Genomic DNA, 27,606 nt, shown 5'->3' on the forward strand with positions numbered 1-27,606 from the left:
CTCCCTGTTAAATAGCGCTCCAAGCTACTAAACACATATATGTTTATAGGCTATTTCTAAATTAATATATGTTTGCATCCAAGCATATTATATTTACAAACATTTTATGTCCCAAACATAATAAGTTCTAACATATTAACATATATGTCCCAAACATGTTATGCTAGTTTATGAACATTATATGCTTGCACTCAAAAATATTGTGTTTAAAAATTTGTGTTCCAAACATATAATGTTTATAGCCAAACATATGAAAAACAGTCTTTTTCATCCGTGTAGTTTTAATTTTGTATAAACATATTTTTATTTTAAAGAAGTTGTGATTTTGCTATCAATACTAAACTCGTTAAGTGACGGCCGAAGTGTATACCCACACCCTCAAAAAAAATCGCTTATGTAACATGGTTGGTCCAAACAAAATATTGTTTGTATTGTTCAAACATATTATGTTTCCCCTTAGGGCATACGCTGGTAGTAAAAAATGTTTATGAAATTTTCTTTGTGTGGATATATTTTTAAGGCGCCAATTCGTTACTTCCATTATTTTACTTGCAGCATACTCTCTAGGTCTCTCTTTCTAAACACATATATGTTTATAGGCTATTTCAAAATTAATATATGTTTGCATCTAAGCGTATTATATTTACAAACATTTTATGTCCCAAACATAATATGTTCTAACATATTAACATATATGTCCCAAACATGTTATGCTAGGTTATGAACATTATATGCTTGCACTTAAAAATATTGTGTTAAACAATTTGAGTTCCAAACATATAATTTTTACACCCAAACATGTGAAAAACAGTTTTTTTCGTCCGTGCAGAAAATAAATATGATCCCCTGAAGGATGTTTTAAGAGCATAATGTTACTTTTTCACAAGGAACATGTCGGGCAAGAAAACAATATTTTGCCAGCAATGTCTGAGGTTGTTTGTAAATGTGCATCTGACCAAAAATCGCAAATCTTAATAGAGAATATAAACGAAGCAGGTCAATGAAGCCATGAAACATTCTTTGAGGTCAACTAATCTTTTTTTTATAAAACTATATAATTGTCTGTTCAAAGTATATCAATATTGAAAACACATAATTGAATATCTTAAGTAGTTTCCATTAATGATGGATATAAAACAGAAACGATTAAAACTTGACCACTGATGTGCATACATTGCCATTTCACTCTTTCTGAAATCCTCTATAGATTCAGTTCGACAGGCAGCAAATACAATCGCAGCTCATTTGTTAGCCAAAATAGTGGTGACCCAATATTTATGAAGGCATATATCCAAATACAAAACACCGTTAATTCGATAAACTGAATAAGTCCATATGTAACAAAACAAAAATTGTTTACAATAAATTTGAACAAAAATACACGGCTTCATTAACCTCTATATCAAGTTCGCAGAGGATATGCCCAAATATAGCTATACTCAACACTTTCTCAAATATATGAACTTGTACCACTTTTACAATGATGAGTGATGGACAGTCAGTCCTCGATTTTACATGGTCACATATCAATGGCAAATCCAATAAATATGAACTTTACCAATTTAATGAGGTAATTTTTCTTACATTTAGCGTAAGCGCATTTTAAATTTATGCCAGCCTACCAAGAAAAACAGCATTCGGATGCGAAAGAGCCTACGATGGTGGTTAGCGGCACTTTTGGCCAAAATCAAGACCCTTCTCCAATGTCACAAAAACTCTATGTTTAAGCAGAGGCAACAGCAGCATACCTTCATATCTGCCGATCTATCTCTGTGGCCCAATCGGATTGGACGATATGCCAAACCAGTTACTGGTTTCATTACAGCCGTCACTTGCAATTTTCTCATAATTCTTGCCCAGTTAACCGGTATCATTCATGGCAGCATCTGTGTGGCCAACAACCGCCCCAATTATGTGGCGGGGACTTCTGTGCTCATGCGGCCAATGTTGTTGCAATTTGGCCAACAGCATTCGTGTAAAAGTGAAACCAACTCAACTCATCGCTGGCGGTGATGGTGATGGAGAGCATCTCCAGCATTAGCACCATCGACAAACGGGAAAATTGTTAACAAGCTTGGCCCATGATGACCATATCGAATGTAACTAGTCTTCTGTGTTTTCTGTGTGGATGAAGCGCGCCCAGACGAGTTGGGGAAGTGTGGCTACAATGTTCTCATTTCAAAGGTATTTGAACTATGGAATGAATCTCTTTCACAATCTCTGTGATCATGGGATGACAATTTGTGTAATGACATTCCTTGGCCTTACCAAGTGTACTGATAGCTATGGGAAAAACGGGGCTGTTTTGTTTTATGCCAATGAGAAATTGATGTTCATGTCATAATTACCAATAATTTGAGGGCAATTCGTAATTATTTCGACTTAAATGGTGATTTTGGGCAGTCTTAATGAACGCTTGTTCATTTCACTGTAAAAGATGGGGGCTGGCAGTATTTCCAAAATCTACAGAGATATACTTATTGCTGGTGGGGCGGATGGTCATTGATCTTGTTCGAACACTTGGCCAGCCTAGAGATTGACATGTCTGTCTGTCCGTTCGTTCGTTTTTGTTTCCCATCTGTCTGTTAGCATTGTCAACGCTGTTGTTCACTTATAAAAGATGAAAGCTGCTGTTCGCATTGGGATCTTTTGTTCGTAAGGAATGCGGCAGCTAAAACCAACAACAACAATACTTGCCATAAATAAAGATATTAAAAACGTTATTTGTTATAGCCCCCCGATATAGGCTCCTATATCATTTTGAACAAATTTTTATAAATAGTTACGATTACATTCAGCTTTTTTTCAGTAGTCATAAAAACAGACGGAGAGAACTACTCTGTTTTAAATTGAAATTTATTCAAAGCTCAAATTTATTACACCCATGGACAAGTAATGCAGCTGATAATCGTTGGGGGATTTCATTATGCAAATGACAAATGATGGCCCATGAATGATGTCAAAGATGCTGGCTTCTGTTGCAGAACCCGTTTGACAAAGACATGCTAGACAAAAAGGCTGGTCCATAATTCAGAAATGACTGCAAGCAATTTATCGTTCATATTCAATTCAATGACCAATACAGAAATATAAATTAATATTTTAAGTGTAAAATTAAAAAAAATGCTGCAGTTGTATAAGCTGATTTCATGGTTCTAGTATTTATTCTGGAAAAAAATAGAATTTTGATTTTAGTTTGATCTGCGTGAAAATGTGCTTACCACCAATTCAAATCCTAGGTCCCACGATTTATATGTTCGAATCGTTTCAAAGTACATCATGTCTCCATATAGCCTGTCCGTCAGTTGTTGTTTGTAAAGTCTGGTATAAGGGAATGTTTTTGGCGCTAGATTGAAAGCTAATGCATATGGAAAAAAATCGAAATAAATCCCCCAAGCTCCCCATACACATAACTCCCGACATACCAAAGGTTAGGTTAGGTTATGTGGCAGCCCGATGTATCAGGCTCACTTAGACTATTCAAACCATTGAGATACCACAGTAGTGAACTTCTATCTTATCACTAAGTGCTGCCCGATTAAATTTTAAACTCAATGACAAGGGACCTCCTTTTTAAAGCCAAGTCCGAACGGCGTTCTACATGTCAGTGAAACCACTTAGAGAAGCTTTGAAACCTTCAGAAATGTCACCAGCATTACTGAGGTGGGATAATCCACCGCTGAAAAACTTTTTGGTGTTCGGTCGAAGCAGGAATCGAACACACGACCTAATGTATGCAAGGCGGGCCTGCTAACCATAGCACCACGGTGGCTCCCCAATCTTCATATCTTAATTGATTTTATTCACTGATAAACATTATATACATCCCAGCAAAAAAATGTGGAAGTTCTTCTAAAGGCACAACTTTAAAAGCACTTCCAAAAATGTACTCCCGAAGAAGTTCTTTATTTTAGCTGCACAGGAAGTTCATTGGAGTCAATTTTTTTATAACTCGCTTTTTTCACATTATTAATGGAAAATTTAAAATTTTTTGTTTCAAATAGGTTAAAAATAGATTAAGAATTAATAAAATGGTAAAAATTGTTTAAATTTTGCCGAAAAAAAATTCAAATCCATTCTAGAAAAATTGCGAATTTTTGAAAATATTTTAAGTCAAACTTTCCAAATTAGCATAAGAATACATTAAAACTCATAAAAAAAATCCAAAAATTATTTATTTGTGAAAATATCAAAAAATTTCTTAATTCACATCCAAAACACTGAATTCGCATCACACCTTAAGAAGTGATGCAATTTCAGTGCAACGACGGTTAAAATGGTGGACATCCGTCCTATGACAAGCCCATATTAAATTCATCGCTTCTGCGCCAATTTTGCACCACTTCCGGATCCAAAAAGAACATTTTCACTACTTTTTGGCGACGCTTTTTTTGCTGGGATGTTAGCTATATCGGCCATTTGTCAATGTGCATCTGACCAAAAGTTGAAACTCTTGATCGAGAATATAATACACATAATCAAATATCTTAAGTAGCTTCCATTAATGAAGGATATAAAACAGACTGTTCTGTTATCGATGATCTCTGCCGACTCTAAATCTGTTAAGCTTAATGATAAGGTACATTCTTTAATAGCCAAATTCACATATAATATATGGTTTATATGCTTCAAGGTCGCTTTAAGTACGGGGATCGCTTTAAGTAACATTTCCTTAAAAGCATTTTGATGAAACAATTTTCTTGTAATTTTAAATGAGTTTTGTATTGGCTTTGAATTTTCCGACTATATAGAAAATTTGATTTTTCTTTAGATTTGAGTCAAAATTTAATGAACCAGCGAAGAGTATGAACAAAAATGTTCAATAATACATTTAATTAGATATGTTTTAATTGAAATAATAATTAGTATAATTAATATTTTATTGGAAATTTAAAAATAAAAAATATTTTTTAATTTAATTAAACAGTTAATTGTATCCATTAATTTTAAAATTTATTATTACGTTTTCAACTTCAATCAACTTTTTAATTGGAAATATTTTGGTGGTCTTTGTTTTCTTTGTAGTTATAGTCCGCTACCATAACGTGTTTCTTCGGCCATGGATTTAGCCAATTCAAAGCAATATGAATTCAAAATTTAATTTTTATCCAATGCTAAATTAAATTTTTCTTCATAAGATTCAAGCGCCACTGACATTTTTCATGGCGGTTTATTTTTATGCAAAAACTTTTTATAGTTTAATATTGTTATTCTTTATGAAATTCCAACACTTCCTACATTGTTTAATGGCAAATGCCAAAGATGCTTTGACCATAAATTTGTAACTAAAACCATGGCCGTAATTATAAACAATTGAGAGTATTATCGATTTAATGGAGCTGAGGCGCCCGTTGCCCAAAATCATCATAAAATTTGTCCGTCTGCAAATTAAAATGAAAAAGGCTTTAATCGTTCGAAATTCCTCGAATGATTGACTGGATTTATATTCAATTCTGGCAAATTTGTCTAAAAATTCTTTCCTCGTCATTGATGCAAAAAAAAAACACATACTATGGCCGTCATATTTGCAAAAATAATTCCTCAGGCGTTCATACCATCAATACATGGGCATCAGCTTGGAGTACCACTAGAAGAACTCCCGTATTTGTTCTGTATGCCGGAAATAAAACTTTACACTGTCTGATTTGCAACTAATGTTGATTTTGATATCCATGAGGACATGGAGATGGAGATGTTTGTTGATGTAGATGTTGCTTATATTTGTACAGCTCATATGATGAAGATGGCACATGGTTGGCTTTAGCCACCAATCTTGGCAAATATACCACCACCAACCGTAGCAGAAATCTATAAGCTTCCATACTAGACAAAGTTGTATTGACCCTAAATGAATGCTGACTGACGCACAGTAGGATTCCAAGAGTGTACAAATATGCATGTGTAAGCACTTGCATTTGTACATCATGCCCACCTATCATTGGTGCATTTCAGTTGGAAAATTCTATTGTTCCGGATGAAGGAAATGTGTAAGGCTTTGTGTATCAAGGCCTTTTCGATAATGCATATTTGGTTGGAAATTTACTTCTTCTTGTAATTCAGTTTTTTCGGGCAACTTGTCGATATTTCCAGGCACATGGAGTTATGGACAATTTTTTTTTTCGGACAAGGACAATTTTTTTTTTCGATATGAGGAAAATTCTTATCTATGTGCCAATTGCGGTGTGTATGCGAAAACATATTCATTTTCACAGTGAAATTTTGTAATAGGAAATATTTCATTGTATAATAGAAAAATAGTTGCATTTTTTAAGAATAGTTTCGTAATTTTAAGTATTCGTTTATTATTAAAATTTAATCCAATTTTGGTTTAATTTTAGTCAAATATTTCTTTGGGTGAATCATAGACATTTTCCACGGAAGGAACATTGCCCGGTGAAGAGGAACCTTCATCGAATTATCAACTTCTCGTTGTTTTTGACCAAGAGTTTATGTTGACGCTTAAAACCTTGGTACGATAAGGCATTATTTTGAAAATGTGATTTTTACAGGAAACAAGTTCAAAGTTTTGTTTTTTGAAATTTCTCAAACCCCGTATAAGATAGAAGTTCCTTTATTTTCGGTCTTAAAATTATATTTTTAATAACTATTTTTTTAGTATGTACGAACTCAAAATAGTGATAATAGAACATGGCTAAAAATGACTTAGACCACGTTAGACTGAACAAAGATTTTTTTAAAACTTTAGTCACAGGCTAAGTACAATATTAACCATAACTTTTGATAGAAATGTCCAATAAATTGGAACTTTTGACAGGATGCAATTCACATCAATCCGAATAAAAAACAGCGAACTTCATCAAAACATGCTAAGTCGACATACTCTGGAATGAGGGCATCGATATAGAGAATAAAAAAAACTACTTCTTATATGTTCCACCAAAGGCCTACTGTAATACCCGAATACTCTATTCCTGCATCGTTTTGCATTTCTTTTCGGTATTGTCTGCCTAATAATTTGTCGGCTAGAACATGAGCAACAACGGGAATAATCAACATCCCAACATTGGATGGAGTTGTCTAAGAGTAGCAATCTGCTGCTCCAGCATCAGCAAGACCATAGCGGAATCGAGGCAATGTAAATATTTACTTTAATATTTATTTTTCTTCCAAAAAATAATACCAATAACAACAACAATTCGGACAACTATTGAAATAGACACCAAAAACTGAAAATCTCTTTGAGGAACAAGAAAAAACGTAAATTATGTGTTTCCAATAAAAAACCCAACAAAGCTTTAATAATCAAATGAATGGAAAAAAAATTTTGATTATTTTTCTATGACTTTTTTATCGGAAAACAAACAGAAACGCACTCGGAAGAAAATGTTAGTTATATGTGATTTTATCTGGAGGAAAAACGCAATGAACGAATGTTGACGAAACGAAAGAGAAATGTTCACAAAAACTCAACAATGTATAATAAATTCACGAATGAAAAAAGGGGCAGTAAACATACAAGATTATACGAAATCCCATCATCAGCGGTGATAGTTCACGTTTTTGTGAACGGGCGTTCACGATATCATGAATTATGTTCGCTTCTGAGTAATCTTCTTTGGTCATAATAAGTCGTTAGACGTTGTTATGTCATTTCCATCCACGGCGTCTGTTAACAGATATCCCACGTTCGGGTCCTAGTTAAATAAATTCGTACACGTGCAAAAAAAATACTTCTTTCCTTTCAAACGAAATTTTAGACAAACAACCATCGTTTACCATTTCACTGTAAGTAAGTTCTTTTGGAAGAAAAGTAAACACTTTTATGATAAACGTTGAGCCGTTTAAAGTATGTGAAAATAATTTAATATAGTCTAAACCAAAAAAACTATTTTTTATATTTTCTTCCATCACTCTTTCTCACTTTCACCTGGTTTATAAAGATCAACACTAATAGCCCATACACATTAGGCTCAAAATCTTCTAAAAGTAGATTTGAAATCCCTTTTTCATAAGGCAAAGGACATTTGAAATCTGATTAAAGTGGATTTTGTAAGTATAATGTGAATGAGGTATAATTTATTAGATGTAAATTAGATCAAATTTCCATTGTAAAAGAATATATTACAATATTACTATTAGTTTTTTAGAGTGTAATTCATAAAAATAATTATGAATTTGGCTACACATTCAAAGATCATGATAATTATGTAATCATTGATGTTAATTGTTAATGGGCATTGTTAGGTTGTCTGCCACGGATACAACATGGAAGAAGTAATGAACATTTTAATGCATTTCTCTGTTGTATGGTATGGTTTTTTTTTGTTCCAACTTTGTGTCGCCTTATTGTTTGTGTTGCTGTGGTTAACGCCTAACCCACAAACAAATATGAAAAAAAAACCAAATTAATTAGAGGAGGCTGGAGGCTCTTGAATCACTCCTAGTTCATTGTATACAACCAAAAATATCGTAAACTTGTCGCCAAGTTCATAAATAACAAAATCATCATCATGTGCGGTACTGCAATGATATGTCCACACTATATTGGTATGTTCGACTAATCTTGTGGTCATATGGATTTCTCAAAGGAGTTACCAAATACATTATAAATTTGTTTAATTGACCCATGAGGTCATCGGATAATTTGAATGAGCAAACGGTATGCATTCTTCCTCCAAAGTAAAAGCCAATGTCAGCGTTAAATCAATTTAAGGCAAATTTGTAGCTAATACTGCAGATAATGTCGCTAGTGTAAATGTTTATACACAAAAAAGATGTCAAATCTTTATTTTGAAGATTCGTCTACTACACCCAGAAAAGAGGGGCTCTAATGCCAAATGAACTTTATTTTAGTTCATGAAGATTAGTTGATTTTAGTTAAATTTTGCACAATATGAGTAAATGTTCCTTATTTGAATAATTTTTTGCTAACTTTAATGACGTGAACTAAAAATAAGAAAAAAAAGTTGTATACAAATATAGTGCACAATTTTACTAAAAAATAAAATAGCTCATATTTTCCTAAAATGGCAGAAGTTCGCTTAAATTGAGTTCATAAGTCTCTTAAATGAGTAAATTTCACTAAAATTGTACCGGTTTCGAACTTCGTACAACGCTAAAGACATTTTAACAATTTTTAAATCCAATTTTTTCTTCCAACATATGAAATTTTCTTAAACAACAGAAAAAAATTAATTATTTTTAAAAAATTTGACAAAAAGTATTAACTTAATTGTAACATGTTGCAATTAGAAAACTATTTTAGTTAAAATTTTCTAAAATAAACCTACATTTTCTTCCACGGTGGGGTCACTTTTGGGTGTTGTATGGAATTTTATCTAGTGGTAGTTAAATTGCGGTTCATAATTTTTATAAATGAAATTCTCGAAAAATTAACGACATCTGGTAGTAATTATAATTGTGAAATTATATGCATTTCAAAATACATGGTTCAATGTTCTATAAATGTTATGTACCATCAAGTCAATAACATTTATAAATATATAAAAATATGCAAAAAATATTTTCAAAAACAGTGTTCAATTAAAAATATTTATAGAGCACTTCGTGAATTTTATGGTGCATATATTCGTCCGTCTGAGACCTCCGTAAAGAAAGTAATTACCAAATTTCGGTCTACATTCACTCTTTTGGATGATGCCACCGAAAAGAATACGAAAAGTGCGTAAAGAAGGAAATAAGAAAGGACGACGCGTTACCGTTGTTGGAACTGCTCCGGCCTAACATCGCTGCGGGAGTATAGTCAAACTGACTTCGTGGCAGGATGCTGTGCCAATGACAGCAGCAGTGGGTCATCTGATTATGTGACCCCACCGACTTCTCCCGCACAACAATATTCTCCGCCGCAGCATCTTACACCGAATATTGTTGTACCAGTTCCGGAGAGTGCATCATTTTTGCAATTTAATTGCAACGGGCTCCGTGGTAAGATTAGTGAGATCGTAGACTTTATGAATCGGAAAAGGATAAGGGTCGCGGCGATCCAGGAAACAAAGCTGAATCCCACCTGCAGCCTACGACATTGTGATGGGTACAATGTCCTACGGAAGGATCGCACAAGAAATGGAGGTGGTGGCCTGGCTTTCATATTACACCGTTCCGTGCAGTATAGACCTATCACGCTTGTGCTAGACACTAATGACCCGTACATGGAATGTATGGGGGTAGCAGTTAAGTGTGGGGCTGCCGAGATAGAGCTATACAATGTGTACATACCGCCGGTTGGTAGCTGTGCTCCTGGTTATAGCCCAAACATTGAGTGGTTGTTGAGCGGGCATAACCGATTGGTTCTAGGAGATTTTAATGCCCACCATGAACTTTGGCATTCTCTCCTGGGTAATGACCAGAGGGGCATAGCTTTGGCAGAGCAGATAGACGACTCCACATTTTGCACGGTGAACGAAGAGGCCCCCACGAGAATTATGGGTGACTGCAGCAGTTCGCCAGATTTATCGTTAGCATCGCCTGGTCTGATAAATGACGTCTCCTGGCAACCCGTCATTTCATTGGGTTCGGACCACCTCCCCATAATTCTCACCATCAACCGACCCTCCGATTTCATAACCTCTGAACGCCGGACGTTTATTAATCAAAAGAAAGCCAACTGGGAAGGCTTCAGAGAATACACCGATCGCCGCTTCAGTGAGCTCCCGTCCCCCTCACATGTTCATGTTGCCCAGAGGGAGTTCCGGGACATCATCAACGCAGCAGCCGCTCGCTTCATACCCGCTGGTCGAATTGCCCAGGTGAGGCCCAACTTCCCAGCCGAAGCGGCGGGACTCGCAGACGAGCGTGATGAACGCCGTCGTGCTAACCCTGCTGATCCTAGAATCAGAGAACTAAATCTAGAGATTAGTAAGATAGTCGACGAGCACAAGCGGAACACTTGGTTAGAGCACCTGAAGCAATGTAACTTAGGAACAGGAACTGGTAAATTGTGGTCAACAGTTAGAGCCCTCTCGAACCCCTCCACAAGGGATGATGGGATTTCAGTCACATTTGGCGACGTGACTGTGACTGATCCGAAGAGGTGCGCCAAATACTTCAACCGACAGTTTGTCGAGCATCCCGAGAGTGATAGAGCGAAAAGGAGAGCCACCCGTCGTGTACGTGGTCTCCGAGCCGATGACACACCACAATTTACTGCAGCCGAAGTTACCAATGTCATCAACAGCGCGAAACCATCTAAGGCGCTGGGCCCTGACGGAATTTCAATGCTAATGCTGAAGCATCTGGGAATACTGGGAGTTGAGTACCTGACCAGACTCCTCAATTTGTCTTTGGAATCACACATTATACCCGATGTCTGGAAAATGGGAAGGGTGATTCCACTACTGAAACCGGGCAAAGATTCGAGCAAAGGTGAATCGTACAGACCGATATCCCTTCTCTCGCCAGTAGCCAAGACACTTGAGGCATTACTCCTCCCCAGCCTTGTGGAGAATTTTCCAGCTGCCCACCATCAACATGGATTCCGTAAGGTACATAGTACGACAACAGCCTTACATGCCATTTCGACACATATTAATAAGGGACTTAACCAGCCCAGGCCGTGTCACAGGACGGTCCTCGTGGCGCTTGACCTATCGAAAGCATTCGATACGGTCAACCATGCCACATTATTTGAGGACATCGAGAATACGTCCCTACCGGCAGGAGCGAAGCGTTGGGTGCTGAATTATATGTGTGGACGCCAGTCGTACGTGGAATTCAGGGACAGAAAGTCAAGACCGCGTAGAGTTAAACAGGGAGTTCCCCAAGGTGGGGTGATATCTCCGGCACTGTTTAACCTCTACATGTCCTCGATTCCACCCCCTCCTGACGGCGTCGAGATTGTATCATATGCGGATGACTGTACAATCTTGGCATCTGGGCCCAATGTTGATGACATTTGCGATCGGTTGAACGTCTACATAGCTAATCTTACCAGTTATTTCACTGCGAGAAACTTGAGGATATCCCCCACCAAATCCTCAGCCACACTATTTACTACATGGACGGCAGAAGTGCGCAGGCAGTTGAATATCAGAGTCGATGGAGTAATAATTCCGACCACAAATTACCCCAAGATTCTTGGGGTCACATTCGACAGCCTTTTTAGGTCATCTGCCCATGCCACTGCAATATGTAATAAGCTCCGTGGTAGAAACAAGGTCCTCAAGTCACTAGCCGGCAGTACTTGGGGTGCGGACAAAGAAACCTTGCTAACTACTTATAAGGCAATTGGCCGGTCAGTGGTAAACTATGCAGCGCCAGTGTGGACACCGCAGACCAGTGATACGCAGTGGAATAACATACAAACCTGCCAGAACGCTGCCCTTAGAACTGCGACTGGGTGTCTCCGCAGCACACCCCTGGATCACCTTTATGTGGAGACAAAGATCATCCCTGTGCGAAGACACAACTACATGCTGTAAAAGCAGTATCTCCTGGGTTGTTATCGCAGTAATCATCCAAACCACCATCTTATGGATACACAACCACCACCCAGGAACGTAAGGGTTGATATACATAATCTAGAGCGCGAGATCCAGCGCTATAAAAGAGAGCCTCTAGATCAAGCAGCGTACCAGGCAGGTTTGAACAGGATTCATGAGGATACTGTAGCTGAAGCGGTGAGAAGCTACAAGGTTAATCCTGTTCTTGGAGTCCGACCACCGCCCATAGCATCGGAGGAAAGAGACCTCCCACGGCAGACTAGGGTAATTTTGGCCCAATTAAGATCAGGCAAGTGCAGCCGCCTCAATTCCTACTTATCGGTGATTGATAGCAGCGTAGCTGACGTTTGTCCAATTTGCAACCAAGGGCCACACGACACGCGTCATCTTTTCTCTTGCCCAGCCAAACCAACCCGACTTACCACCAGATCACTCTGGACACACCCCATCTTAGTCGCAGAGTTCCTTGATCTGCCAACAAGCTGATGTACCAAGCGTATAACATGAAATGGATGAGATCACAATAAACTGTTACAACAACAACAACAACAACCGTTGTTGGAAGTAGATACAGAATCATAATCAATGAATTTTTGTTGGCAAAATTTCAAGAATTGTAAACGAAATGAGGTTTCAATAGGATGGAGCCACTTGTCTACTGTGGGTGAAGAACCAATGGACTTATTCAAAGAGCATTTTAACGACAACATTATTTCGAGAAATGGACCGATGGATTGGCCCCCGCGCTCGTGCCTTTTGGAGCCACTCGTTTATTTCGTCGATCGATATGTACTGCATGGGAGGTCCCACTACGTGTATACGACCAATTGTACATTTGCTTATTCTCATCAATCGCAAAACTAACTTAATAATGATATCTAAGAATAGCTCTATTATCTTTATGTATTATTACACAATTGACACGAACTTTTTCTTAGCATACTCTCCAAAGTGCAATGTACGAACCATATCAGTATCAATTAAATTATGACTCTATATTTGTATGTATCTCTACTCTAATAAACTCGTGCTAGACTTATTTATGATCTCTTGATTTTAAAAATTTAAACAAAACACTTTCAAACCATCTTACAATTATCTTTTTAAAAATGCCATGAATTAATTGGGCATAGTGTAGGAAACAATGAATTCGCACTCGCCAGACTTTTGCTCTGTTCCACTTGGTTGAATTTTTTCATAATTTTTTTTTTACCCAAGCCTCGATTTATTACATTCACATTTGTATAATAAACTATTTATTTTATTTATCCAACAAGGATAATATTTTTATTGCATAAATTGAATGGCATGATGAAATTACACAGCACGACCATGAATTGAGACATTGCCATCAAGCACTATGATGTATTTTCGTTTCAATAAAATTTTTATTAGCCACTTTGCCAATTTATTGCATTTATATAATAAAAAAGTCATATAAGAGAATAATTAAATATTCCTTTTTTTTTAAGTGAAACTCTTGTTCGTTTTTAAATCATGTACTTCTTTATTATGAAATATTTTCACATGCCCTATTACCATGTAAAATTGCGAATTTAATTCAACATTACTTATGATGAAGATTAGAACTAACATATTATATTTGAATTATAACAGTCCATCAGTATGGATTATGTTTGTCTGTCTGGATTAGAAGATAATTCAACCGATCTACTTCAATTTGGCGCCATTTTGGTAATATTTCAATCCTTCAGTTGGAAAATAATTGTCTGGAAGAGCACCTCAATCAGGGAGGCTTACTTAATTACAATGCTCCAAAATGTAAATGTTATTCTAATATTCGCTCTTCTTTTTACAGATTCCTAAATGTAAATTCTCATCTCAAAATTATAAATAGCATTAAAAAGGAAAGTCATGGTTGAATTTCCGTGGAATTGTTACTCATTTTGATGTGATCTTATGACTGTCATCGTGCTTGAACTTTGATTTCAAAGAAAACACATATAGGTATAAATGACAACAAGTGCATTAATTCCGATTTCTTAAAGTGAATCCCACTGATAAGGCCAATCATCCATACCCATTGAGATGATGGAATAGTAATTCACACAAACACTCATATTGTTTTATTTGGATTCGATGGCATGCCTTCTTTCAGTACCATACAAGTGTCAAGAGCTTCGAAATCAAATCTAAATCTGGAAGAGTCTTTGAATCATAATATGCAACTCTGTCGAATCATTGGAATTCAAATCAAACAATTACGTGATTATGAACGTGAGTTGTTCTTGCTGCGTTCAATGCAATTACTTTCCATACTCAGCCAGCAATTACGAATCGTTCATTCAATCAGATTGTTAACGAGTATAAATAAATTGTCTCATAATCTTAATTGTCGCAAACAAACACACCGGTTCAACACTTCAGGCGGTGGAAATTGTGCCAACTGAAATCTAATAAAAGATCAATACGGTGTTAATTTCCCCCCAATCGATTATAATTCAGAGCATACTACATTGATTCGACTCTGAATGTAAATATTTATGACATTTTATTAATTGTACAATTAAAGATGACGACGACGAAAATATTGATGATCTCCACAAGAGGACTTACAAAATAATGTCACAAATAATATAAATATTTCTTTTTCAGAGCGGAAGTGAAAATGGTTAAACTATATTAAATGTAAAATTGTCAACTCGTGCTAAAAAGAAATTTAGCAAATTTGATTAATACAACAAGTCTAGATCCATTCATTCATAGAAAAATTGCAAGGTACTATAGTTGAGTAGTTCACAGGAACTAGTCACTTTAACCCTCTAGTGCCCCAATTTTTTTTTCCAACTGATTAAATTTTCAATGTTAGCGATACAAAAGCAAGAAAAAATTATACGGTAAAATTCAGCATATGCTGCAAAACCTCTTGAATAGTTTCAAATAAGTTTTCTTTTTATTTTGTCCATTTTTGTTGTCTTAAGGTGACTATTAAGTTCGAGTTTAGCCGCTAAAATCGCTAAAGTGAAAACTAAATCAGTAAGAAAAATCCATGAAATTATACAAATTTGTTGCAAATTTTATTATAACTTGATGGGGAAAAGCCCAAAGCAAATTTTCACAAAGTTTGTATTCCTTAAAATGGATTATTAAAGAAAAGTAATCGTGAAAAAATGACGTTTTTAGCGGCTAAACTCGAACTTAATACCCACCTTTAAGGTTTGTTTTACTAAAAGCTTCCTTATTAAATGAAGCCCGCCTAAAGGCGGGCTTGGGCATTACAAGATTAAGAAACTGCGGGAACTAGTTCCAACTCTTTCGAGTTTTTAGTACCTCTGTTCATTTTCTTCTTAAGGCCGGTACTATGTTTGGCTTTCGCGTTGAACATTTCGGGTTACAATCTTCAAATAGTTCGATTCAAAGCAAGTAATTTAACTCAATCTGTGTACACTTTCTTTTTCATGTAGATTTCGTCAAGATTTAACAGAAATATGTTAATTTTCATTAATAGGTATACATTTTTTTAAAAAAGTAATCGCGAAAATAATGTAATTTTTAACTTGAAAACCGACCCTAGTACCGGCCTTTACGCGTAATGTAAACCTTATGGGAATTTCTGCTAGTAAAAACTCTCATAGGCTTCAAAATGTTTCTAATATTTGCATGTTGCGCTTTAGAAAACTTTTTTCACTATATTCATAAATTTAGCTCCCTTTTGTGCATTTGTGCTGATTTGTTTTTTCTTCTGTTTATAGGAAAAGAACTCACTTAAAGGAATTAAAAATTCAAACTATACCAGGTACCAATCTATACAAGTCCAATTACTGATGTTTCAATTCCGGCTCGAACCATCTTTCATAGACTTCAGTATAGATCTGATAGGGGGATATGCACATATCCCATAGGGGGAGATACATACTTAATCCTGAATTCTAATGGAACATTTTCTCAAAATTGTTCTAAAATTCGTATGTATTTTACTCACTCTTACTTAGTTTTATATTGAGACAAAAATATAATATATCCTATTTTTATCCTAATCTTGCGCAAGTGCATCATAGGATATCTCAATTTCTTAAGTATAGTCTCAAGACAGTATTTTCAATAACATTTTCGCAAATCAATTAAATGGCGCTCTCAGTATAAGTATCTACAACATGAATATTTTCGAATTGTATGTCCACTTACCTGACCATCAATTGAAAATCAATTTTGTATTCTTGACTTTAACGCTGGTGTCACACTTGGTTGATACTTCCTTCTTATTCCGTCGTCTGTTTTAATTACAAAATCAACATAAGGTGGTTTTCCCATTTCTATTTTTAAATATTTTCACTTTTGCTAAAATACATTAAGTACACAATCATAGAAATTGCAATACACGCACTAACGCCCACACTTTCTTGGTCGCTACGAAATAATCAAAACAATCGAACAAAACCACTTTTCGCGATGCCATTTCTTGGCTTTGCAAAAACAAAAACGAAGAAAAACTCAATGCTCTACTGTCTAGTACTGTTGTTCAATTAACATACACATATATATGAATATTCACTCACACCTCCCACCACTTGCTGTTGACAACATAACAACAAACTCTCTTCATCTCAATAATACAAAAAAAATTGGAGCAATATCTCTCGTACTTCAAATATCTGCAGCAACAACAACATTAAGACACATCAAGTGACATTTTCGAATTTCTCTTTGTTGTTTATCATCGTTGGGAAATTGTGATCTTTTTGCGACTAGAAAGCATTTTGATTTATACATTTGATTAATGGAATTATGTAAAATTATCACTGCACTGCACTTTAATTTGATTTATTGTTATGTCAATGTTACTTTTACAACATTTTGCTTTAATTGTAAATTGCAAAGACACGAATAATGAATTACGCGACAGTCAAAAATGACGCACTAAATGCAACTGAAAGTGTAACTCCAACAGGGTTGCCATACTGGCAAATATTGTGTGGAATATATTATGTTATATCTGTGATATAGCAGTACACCAATTTTTTGAAGATGGGTCATACTACTGACCAACTTTTAAAGTAATTCTATCCATAGGCTGTAATAAATTGTAACAGTGCCTATTGTTAAAACTTGCTAGTATTATAGCTGCAGCTTGGTTGTCAGATCACTAGTCTTTTGTTTTATTCAACTAATTGAAGACATTTGTGAAATTTAAATAAATTAATGATTATTGTGGGCTTAACCCTCTGATATGATTATATCTTTTAAGTATTCGAATTCCACTTTCAACAGTCAGTAAAAACAATATATTGAGAAAAAATATTCTAAATAAACAGAAAATTCCAATGTTTTGCCAAAATATTTTCAAACATCTCTGTATTTCGGACGATTTAGTAACTATGCTAGCTTTATCAAATTTGATAACGTTAGTTTTCACTGAAACCAAAATATTCTGTGTCATTTCAGGTGAGAGTTTCTATACTTGCTACTATGCCACGCTGGTTTTTCTCTTTATGTTTTGGCTTTCGAAAGTTGGCAACACCTAGCAAATAAAGTTGAAGTTCAAGTTAATTATTTTTAATTTCTCTCAATAAGCTAAAGTAACATTTTCTTTTCCTTCGCTAAATATTATAATTGTAATATTCAAGATATGATGGAAAGTGTTCAATCCAAATAGGCAAATGAGAGGTCAACAATGCCAAGAGAAGTTAACAGCAGGATACGAATGTTTTTCGTATAGTTGATTGAGTACATCATAACGTGATGGTGATATGAAGAGAGTGTTTTCCCCTCTATTCAAAAGACTCTGTCATATGCTCAAGAATTTGAAATAATCTAAAAAACAAAGTGCCTTGATTAGGAGAGTTTTTCTTTTAAGCATTATCTTTATGTGGATGTAATTTTTCTATCTCCCAAAAAATATTTACAAGTTTTTAGGTTAAAAGCAAATTAGTATCTGCTAAACTAATTATTTTTATTTCTTAAGACTGAAAGGCCAAGCAGTTTTGGTCAAGCCAAGTTTATGTCAATTTTTTTACGATCTTTTAGTTTAATTTCAATTTTCCTGTTTGTGGATGAGCATTTCAGTTTACCAAATAACCCAAGCAACCACAAAACAACAATCATTGCCAACCACACCTTCTCAAATAGAGTTCGAACACCTTGTTTTGTCTTCAATTGAGTTAGTTTGTCACAGGACCAAGAAAATGAAGAAGAAAAAGTGGCAGTTGAAAACAAAAAATGTAAAATTGCTGTCATTTCTTATTTTGTTTTGTCTCCCTACCTTGGCGGACTAATACTCATAAAAACTCAGTGTTGATATGGGAACCTAATGCCTCGTAAATGCTTACAAATAGGTGGTCGTTTGGGGGAATTGTGGTTTTGAAAATTCTTTAACGACTTCTTTTGGTTATACATAAGTGTTGTAGTTTCGTTTACGTCAATTAGAGGAAAGAGGAAATTTTGAAGGTGTGTAATGGACGACGGATGTACAAATATGCCTAACATGTTAATATGCATTCCGGTCATAGGTGCAGTTTATCCCAGAACAATGTTTAATTGCACACGCTGGCGAAATGTTAAATCCAAATGGATATTTAACCTGTAATCATTGGGTGATTCATACAATCCATGGAAGGGGTAAGATGGATGGATCTTTTTATGGTTTTGCCATGACACAGTGGAGTGACCCTTGATAAATCAATTGCCTGTACACCCAGAGAAGGAATATTGTCACATGAAACATATTTCAAGAAAAAATTTTTTATCTCAAAAATTTTAATTTTTCGAAAATTATGTATCTGATTTCGGCACCCATGTATATGTTTGCGGAGAAAAGAACATTTTAGCGACAAAAATGTTCCATGTTCACCGTTCAAGAATAACATTCTTCTCTCAAAACAAGTTTGAGGTTATCATATTGCTTTTCTGCGCGTAGAATACGTTTAATTATTTTTGAACACATATATTCTTCATTGTTTTCACATAAGTATAAGGGACATTTTTCATAAAATAAACTCTCTTACTTCATAATAAGGAAAGTCTGGCAAAACGTCATTTCTTAATAGACGTCATTTCTTAATAGAATCTACAAAAACTTTCACACCGATAATGACGTTTCCATCCTGTCAAAAAATTTTTTTGGATCGCATTTTTTTTTATACATCCCAATGTGCATGATAATAATTGCAAGCTTTGATTTAAAGGTTTTACCACTTACATTTTCGAAATAGAAAATCGTACAGAATGTATGCCGCCCGGTGTTATTGTCACAAGCTTGTCATTGCGTTTTTTGTATTTTTAAGCTAAAAGGTGGGTGATTTCATTTGATGCAGTAACATTAAGAACAGCAACAGATGTAATGTATAACGAAAAATAGAGTTTCGAACGCACTACGGAGACTTTTGAATAATTCATAAACTTAAATATTGAAATTCAATCAAGAGGTTTTGACAAATTATAATACAAATTGAATTTACATGCAAATAGGTTTTGTTGAGTAATTCATACGCTGCATTTCATTGACAAATCACTGAAGAGTGGGCAATTTGTCAATTTGACATTACACACTATATGTGATAAAATGGACACATCACAAATCCATTTTTGAATGTGAAAACAAAAACATTTCGGTTTTTTTATTTCATTTCATTTTTTATGAGACCAACAGGCTTCTAATCAAGTAGAGCTGAATCAAATAGCCAATCCCATAGTATGGAGATTATGTAAGACGTCTCCATTCCTATGAACTTTCGATACACAAAGGATATCGAACTATTCCGATGAATCTTCATTAACCCTGGACAGTCATCCTTCGTCAAAATGACTACGCGTAATTTAATTTCCGATTTAAAATGCATTTTAGTCGAATAGGAAATGATAAATTTAAGTTATACTAATTCAACTATTTTATGATTTTTTGTTGTATACTAATTAAGAACAAATTCAATAAGAAAATTAACTCAATTTTGGTTCACATTTTTTCTTATAGTGTAAATTATAGCGTCTTGAAATAAGCCGTAGTCAAACTGACGAAGGATGACATTAGTGTACAAAAAATAAGGATGACTTTCCAGTGTTAAAATCGAATATTTGCATTCAACCGAAGGTTCCATAATACAAACGACTACTAAAGTCACATATTAAATGCATCTCTAAAATGTTGGAAAACCAACAAAATATTTCATTTTAACGGTATATGAGGGTGAACTGTAATTGAAGCTTCACCCAGTTGCAACAATTGTTCTCATTTTTCTCCAGAAATTTCCCCCATTTCACCAAAGAACAATGAGTGTCATACCCTCTTTGTCATACGCATTGAGTTTCTAGAGCAAGATAAAAAGAAAATTGTGGGCCAGCTCCGCATGTAGGAAGGTAATTGTTCCGTTCTCCTCACAATTCAACCAAAAGAAATTAAACGTTGCAGTTGCCCTTTAAATAAGGATATAAACTTAAATATAATTTTGAAATATGGAACTATAGAGCTAAATGAAATGTGTGAACATAAATGAAATGCTAATGAAAGACATTTTTGTTCATTTGTACAGTAAATGAAAAAGATATTCACAAAGATATTATTGGTGTAAAGTTTATATTAAAACAAAAATATTATTTTTTGCGTAAAGGGATCGTAGCTAAGATAGAAATACATAACTCTGTAACAGTTATTGTATCTAACAAATAAAAAAAAAAGTTTCTGGACCTTTCACCTACAAATCGGAGAAAATCGAGATTGCAAAATATATATATAAATACCGAAAACTCCCTTGTCGACAGCCTTGGTTATTAAGTGATGTACAATTTTATAGGTTTCCAAAACTTTTTGCATATTCACAAACAAAAATATCACCAATATATTTCCAATTAAAAAGTTGATTGAAGTTGCAAATTCAACTTATGCAATTTAAACATTACTTGCTCAGAAATAAATTTTTTAACAAACAAACCGAACATTCTGTTCAGAAATGATTAGTGGTACATTAACTTTTGACTTAAATCCAAAGGAAGTTCCAACTGCTATTATAATCCAAAAATTCATAAAAAGTATAAACTTTTATAAAATCACAACAAAATTATTTCATCTAAAATTCAAAAAATTATGAGTAAATAAATATTACTACAATAAATTGGTTTTATCAATTAAAGAATTAAGTGAATTTTTCCACCTAAAATATTAAAAGTTTTACTTAAAGCAATTATGTATAAATCATTTTTTTATAAACCAAGTCCAATACTTTGGAAGAAATCAATTAATTTTTTTAATCAATTTTTATTTTATTTCTAACAAATTCTGTGACTGATACTATCATTTTCGTGATTGAAGTAATTTCAATTAAAAATCAATTGGATCAATTAATTTCGTGAATCGTCTCTTGTAATATTGTATTACATAAGAAATAATCTACTCTAACCCTGCAATTAAGTAAATTGCCTTTTATGCATGCTTCAGACGTATTTGTAATTTCAAATAGTAAAACTTCGATTGGTCTTTCTGAAAATACTGTAATCAACCCAAATACCCCATGAATAATTGCCCGTCCTTCTTAGGTAATCATTTAGAACTATCATTTGATATGCTATACTAATCACAGCGAAATACAAGGAAAATTTCAATCTTTTGGTTATTCACATGATTAACATTTCCTAAAATTATTATCTGTCATGTTGTCATAACCCAGACATTTGTTCCTTATCATCGATTTCTGTAGTACTTCAGCTTAAAGAATGCAATCACATGACCCATTGCCAATAAATACCTGGAATACTCCATGCTCTTCCAATAACACAGTTTGCCATTCAGTAAAGATAAGTCTTCGTGGTTGATATTAACTTGCAAGTACAGCAAACTCTTCTCTCCCGAAGAAAAACATTTGTCCAACCTTTAGTGTACTTTAACTTGTGAATGGAAGCCACTTTGAACAACAAGAACCAACGATATAAGTCATTCTTAGATTCCCACTTGTGATTTGCAGTTTGGTGCTTCACAAGCAAGTGACTCCATGTATTCCTTTTTGCCATTGCTATTGAAAGCAATCGCTTCTTTCAATTGATCCCACTTCAGAGTGTTCAATACTCGGGAAACGATAAATAATCTGTGAATGTTGAAACTTGCAAAAATGGGTCGCATGGGGTGGTGGTTGGAATTTTATCGCATCACTGTTTCCTGCTTATCAGATGGAAGATGGAAATGCAATGAAATCCCCCTAGAGCAAAAGCATTGTCCAATAACTTCTATCTATGCGAAATCGTCATCACCATCATTACTCAAAACAGTGGTTGTGGACAGTAGCTGGAATTCAGTATCACTGAGATATCATCCAATGGATAGTTGAAGGCTTTAATTTGACATGGACAAGAAGTAAGCAGCTGCTACCGTTTTTATGCAACAAATTGTGTCATTGTATAAGACAATGTGTGTAGTATCAAGCATTGATTTATTTATAACCTCTACTCTATATGACCTTTTAAAGGTCTCTATAGCATTTCTTCCTGGAACTGGACTAACATTTAAATAGCCCATAGCTACCGCTGCAACGGAATCGAAAGATTTGTAATATATTTTTGTTTGCCTCTTTTTTTCTTTTCAGGACGACTATGTTGATGATGAACCTTATCGTAATGCTGTAGAAGATCAAATGCAACGTGATTCCCCGCCTGGTGTTCTAACAGAACAAAAATTTCTGGAGGTTGGCAATGAAAAGGCTGTACAACAAGCTCGTGAACGTTACATTCAAGAACAAAAGAGACCAAGTAAGTGTTCGACATACACATTAAGAAATATCTGATACAATGGTATTGGTGTTCTGAAAAGTATTGCAATTGTCTTAGATTTTTTTTATATATAGCGAAGGAGGAAATAGAATAACTATCAGATGGACAAAAACTTGAAGAGAACAAAGCCTCTTGGGCGCAAATTCGATTTCTAGTATCCAAAGTAAAGATATGTTTATTTGGAGATAATTATCTTATTAGTATGGATTTGGATCTGATCAGATCTTGATATTGGTGTAGATCTAATCTAAGAGACAAGATATACATAATTGCCATGTATGGGTTTATATCTTATCCAATTAGATTACCCATCCTACAGATGATATTACATATCGTACGTTATATGGCCAAACTATGCTCACCATCACCACCCAGAAAAATGTCCCAGGAAACTTAAATGCTGAAGCAACAAGATCGGAAGCAAATTAACGATAGAATCTGAAGAAATAGTGCGGAAGCCAAAAGTTGCAACTAATGCGAAAGCATGTTAGAGTAATCTAATGTGGATTCAATTTAGGTGAGATGAGCGTGTAATTGAGCTACTTGTTTCTGAATAGCCTGTAAATATTGGATTTATTCCCAATAAGGCGATTTTATCTTTTCAAAAAAATCGACTATAGAGAATATTCCCACACAACTTTATGTGATTTTCGCTTTTTTCTTAGTGTTCGCAGCATTTTATGAATTGAATCGGCTATGAATATACACACCTTCCACTATGAATGGAATGAATCACGAATTGTGGACAACATGACTGCCACCACCTTCCATAACAATTACCCAATGTACTTGAGGATCTTACATATTTTCCTTTCATTTTGTTTTCTTTTCGGGCGATTTCATTAAAAATTAATTAATTGTTTTTGTTGATTTTTGTTTTTTCCTACCACAACATCTGTAAATGGTGGTCACGACTCAAAGAATGTCGTCTTAATTGGAGAGTATTCAAATTAAATTGATGGGGGTATTGTTATTACGGAACAATTAGTTCAGCGTCTGATTCCTTCAATATCTGGTGTCTGGCTATGGGATTTAAAACAATTAACGCTGACGCAAGGGTTAATTAAGCAAACATAGCTTTGAAGAGTGATCATTTAATATGACTAGAGAAGATGACTACAAACCCACAATTGAATATGGAACATTGAAAAATTCAGACAGATCTCTAACACGAGCTCCATTTTGATTATATATTTGCATTTACTATTAATCAAAATTTATTACCAACAAATTAAATGGTATAGATGACAAATGAGAAAAATGATGCAGTTGGGTAAATTGATATAAATTTGTTCAGGCAGCCATGGAGGAATCTTAACAAAAACGAAAAGAAAAAATCGTATGCTAAAGCGATGATAACTTCAAAACATTAACAATTCTATTCACAACTTTCAATGCATGGGACTAAAAATCTAAACCTAAGTTGAAGCTAGTTCAACATTGTTTTAAGCTTTCATTTGTTTTTTATATGTTATGTGAACTCACATAAATTGAAATCTGTGTAATTGAATTCATTTTGTATAGATTCGAAAAATTCCATATTACGAAGTTTGAATTTCTCTATAAATGATCCAATCGACACAATCATGAAGTAAACGTATTTCTCAATGGGATAAAGGACCACTATTTTAACATCCTTTCCAGTTTAATTTTTTTGGGCTACTGTAACTCAAGTGGTAGGTTAGGTTAGGTTAGTTATAGTGGCAGCCCGATATTTCAGGATCACTTAGACTGATGATCCACCGATGAAAACATTTTTGGTTTTTGGTCGAAACTGGGTTCTAACCCACGACCCTGTGTATGCACGGCGGACTATTGCACCACTGTGGCCATTGCACCACTGTGGCTCAAGTGGTAAATCCTTTTGTACATAAAACTGCCCAGAAATAGCATTTTTTCTTTTATTGCTTTGCACACTGTCAATAATCCTTAAAATTGGGGGAGTTTTCAAAACCAAGTTACAGTCCCACTTCCACAGATCTCACTTAACTTTTTATACCCTCCACCATAGGATGGGGGTATATTAACTTTGTCATTCCGTTTGTAACATATGGAAATATTGCTCTAAGACCCCATAAAGTATATATATTCTGGGTCGTGGTGAAATTCTGAGTCGATCTGAGCATGTCCGTCCGTCTGTTGAAATCACGCTAACTTCCAAACGAAACAAGCTATCGACTTGAAACTTGGCACAAGTACTTGATATTGATGTAGGTCGGTAGATTGGTATTGCAAATGGGCCATATCGGTCCACTTTTACGTATAGCCCCCATATAAACGGACCCCTAAATTTGGCTTGCGATTGCTCTAAAAGATGCAAATTTCATCCGATACGGCTGAAATTTGGTACATGGTGTTAGTATATGGCCTCTAATAATCATGCAAAATTTGGTCCATATCGGTTCACTTTTACGTATAGCCCCCATATAAACGGACCCCCAAATTTGGCTTGCGATTGCTCTAAGAGAAGCAAATTTCACACGATCCGGCTGAAATTTGGTACATGGTGTTAGTATATGGTCTCTAACAATCATGCAAAAATTGGTCCATATCGGTCCACTTTTACGTATAGCCCCCATATAAACGGACCCCCAAATTTGGCTTGCGATTGCTCTAAGAGGAGCAAATTTCATCCGATCCGGATGAAATGTGGTACATGGTGTTAGTATATGGCCTCTAATAATCATGCAAAATTTGGTCCATATCGGTCCACTTTTACGTATAGCCCCCATATAAACGGACCCCCAAATTTGGCTTGCGATTGCTCTAAGAGAAGCAAATTTCACACGATCCGGCTGAAATTTGGTACATGGTGTTAGTATATGGTCTCTAACAACCATGCAAAAATAGGTCCATATCGGTCCATAATTATATATAGCCCCCATATAAATCGATCCCCAGATTTGTCCTCCGGAGCCTCTTGGAGGAGCAAAATTCATCCGATCCGGTTGAAATTTGGAACATGGTGTTAGAATGTGGTCTCTAACAAACGCGCAAGAATTGGTCCATATCGGTCCATAATTATATATAGCCCCCATATAAACCGTTCCCCAGATTTGATCTCCGGAACCTCTTGGAGGAGCAAAATTCATCCGATTCGGTTGAAATTTGCAACGTCGTGTTAGTATAAGGCCGCTAATAACCATGCCAAAATTGGTCCATATCGGTCTATAGTTATATATAGCCGATCCCCAATCACACAAAAATTGGTCCATATCGGTTCATAATCATGGTTGCCACTCGAACTAAAATTTTATTTTTATAGAAAACATTGTCAAAATTTTATTTTCTATAGAAAATTTTGTCAAAATTTTATTTCTATAGAAAATTTTTTCCAAATTTTATTTCTATAGAAAATTTTTTCAAAATTTTACTTCTATAGAAAATGTTGTCAAAATTTTTTTTGTCAAAATTTTATTTCTATAGATACTTTAAACTTAATTATATACGTATTTAATCGGCCTTTTTTAGTTTAATATATACCACGTATGGACTATGTGGTATATATTACGGTGTTAGGAAGTATTAAGATACCTTGACATTGGCTTCAGTAGAAGTTTCTACGCAATCCATGGTGGAGGGTACATAAGCTTCGGCCTGGCCGAACTTACGGCCGTATATACTTGTTAAGTCTTGATTTTATTTATTGGATACAAAACATGGCGAGTTGACCTAGTAGTTGAAAAGACCTAAAAGACACAGACCGAAATCTCTGAGTTTGGTATTTTTAAAATTGTCTGATATGCGTTCGTGGGTTAAAATATGTTTGAACCGGTCATAACAATTAAATACCCTAAGGTTTTAGTCAAGGTAGAAAACTATCGTTTTAACTATCAGTATGCAGAAAAAGGCTAAGCTTATATGAGATGCTGCAGTTGGGTGTTACTTTATTTAGGTTCTATATGATATACCAGAATATTGCTTACACATATCGATCATTATTAAAACTAACCAATTATTTTTTTGTAGGAAGGACATTAGAAACAATTGATTTCAATTACATATGTCCCAAATATTGTATGGAGTAAACAATAAATCTAGAAAACTGATTTTCAAAGAAATATTCACGCCTGCACTCTTCCCTCACACACACACGTCGCATGATATACATAAAATCGAATGCAGGTTTTCCTTAAATCCATCGTAATTCTTAGACTAGAATAACATCTGTTGGAATAAAGTCTTTAGGAATTGATGGAGTTTGAAGGACTTAAGAAATGAAAAAAGAGAAGCTAAGAAGCTTTGGCATATGTCTCCTAACCACATTGGACATTAAAACCAATACAAGCACGAGAACATTATCATTAACTTTGTTTAATTTTTTTTGTTCCTTCATTGGATACACGACTTCTTCACACTCTGCTTTTGTGTAGACCTATTTAAGTGGATATTAGGATGGTGATTATTACTCAATATAACTTTTAAACCAATTGCAAAATATTTTATTTTGAATCAAAATCTTATTACAATGAAAATAATG

At 34.8% G+C, this 27,606-nt stretch overlaps 1 protein-coding gene across 4 annotated transcripts in view; it reads left to right on the forward strand.

Annotated features, from left to right (window-relative positions):
- LOC142227364 (uncharacterized) overlaps positions 1–27,606 on the forward strand; it is an 81,356-nt gene that overhangs the window by 27,667 nt on the left and 26,083 nt on the right. For all 4 annotated transcript variants that reach the window (XM_075297854.1, XM_075297856.1, XM_075297855.1 and 1 more), the window contains exon 3: positions 22,943–23,105. In XM_075297854.1, the coding sequence (XP_075153969.1) occupies positions 22,943–23,105 (163 nt within the window). The remainder of the gene's footprint in view (positions 1–22,942; positions 23,106–27,606) is intronic.

Source organism: Haematobia irritans, chromosome 2 (assembly GCF_050003625.1).
Source record: "Haematobia irritans isolate KBUSLIRL chromosome 2, ASM5000362v1, whole genome shotgun sequence".
Classification (NCBI taxonomy): Eukaryota; Metazoa; Arthropoda; class Insecta; order Diptera; family Muscidae; genus Haematobia; species Haematobia irritans.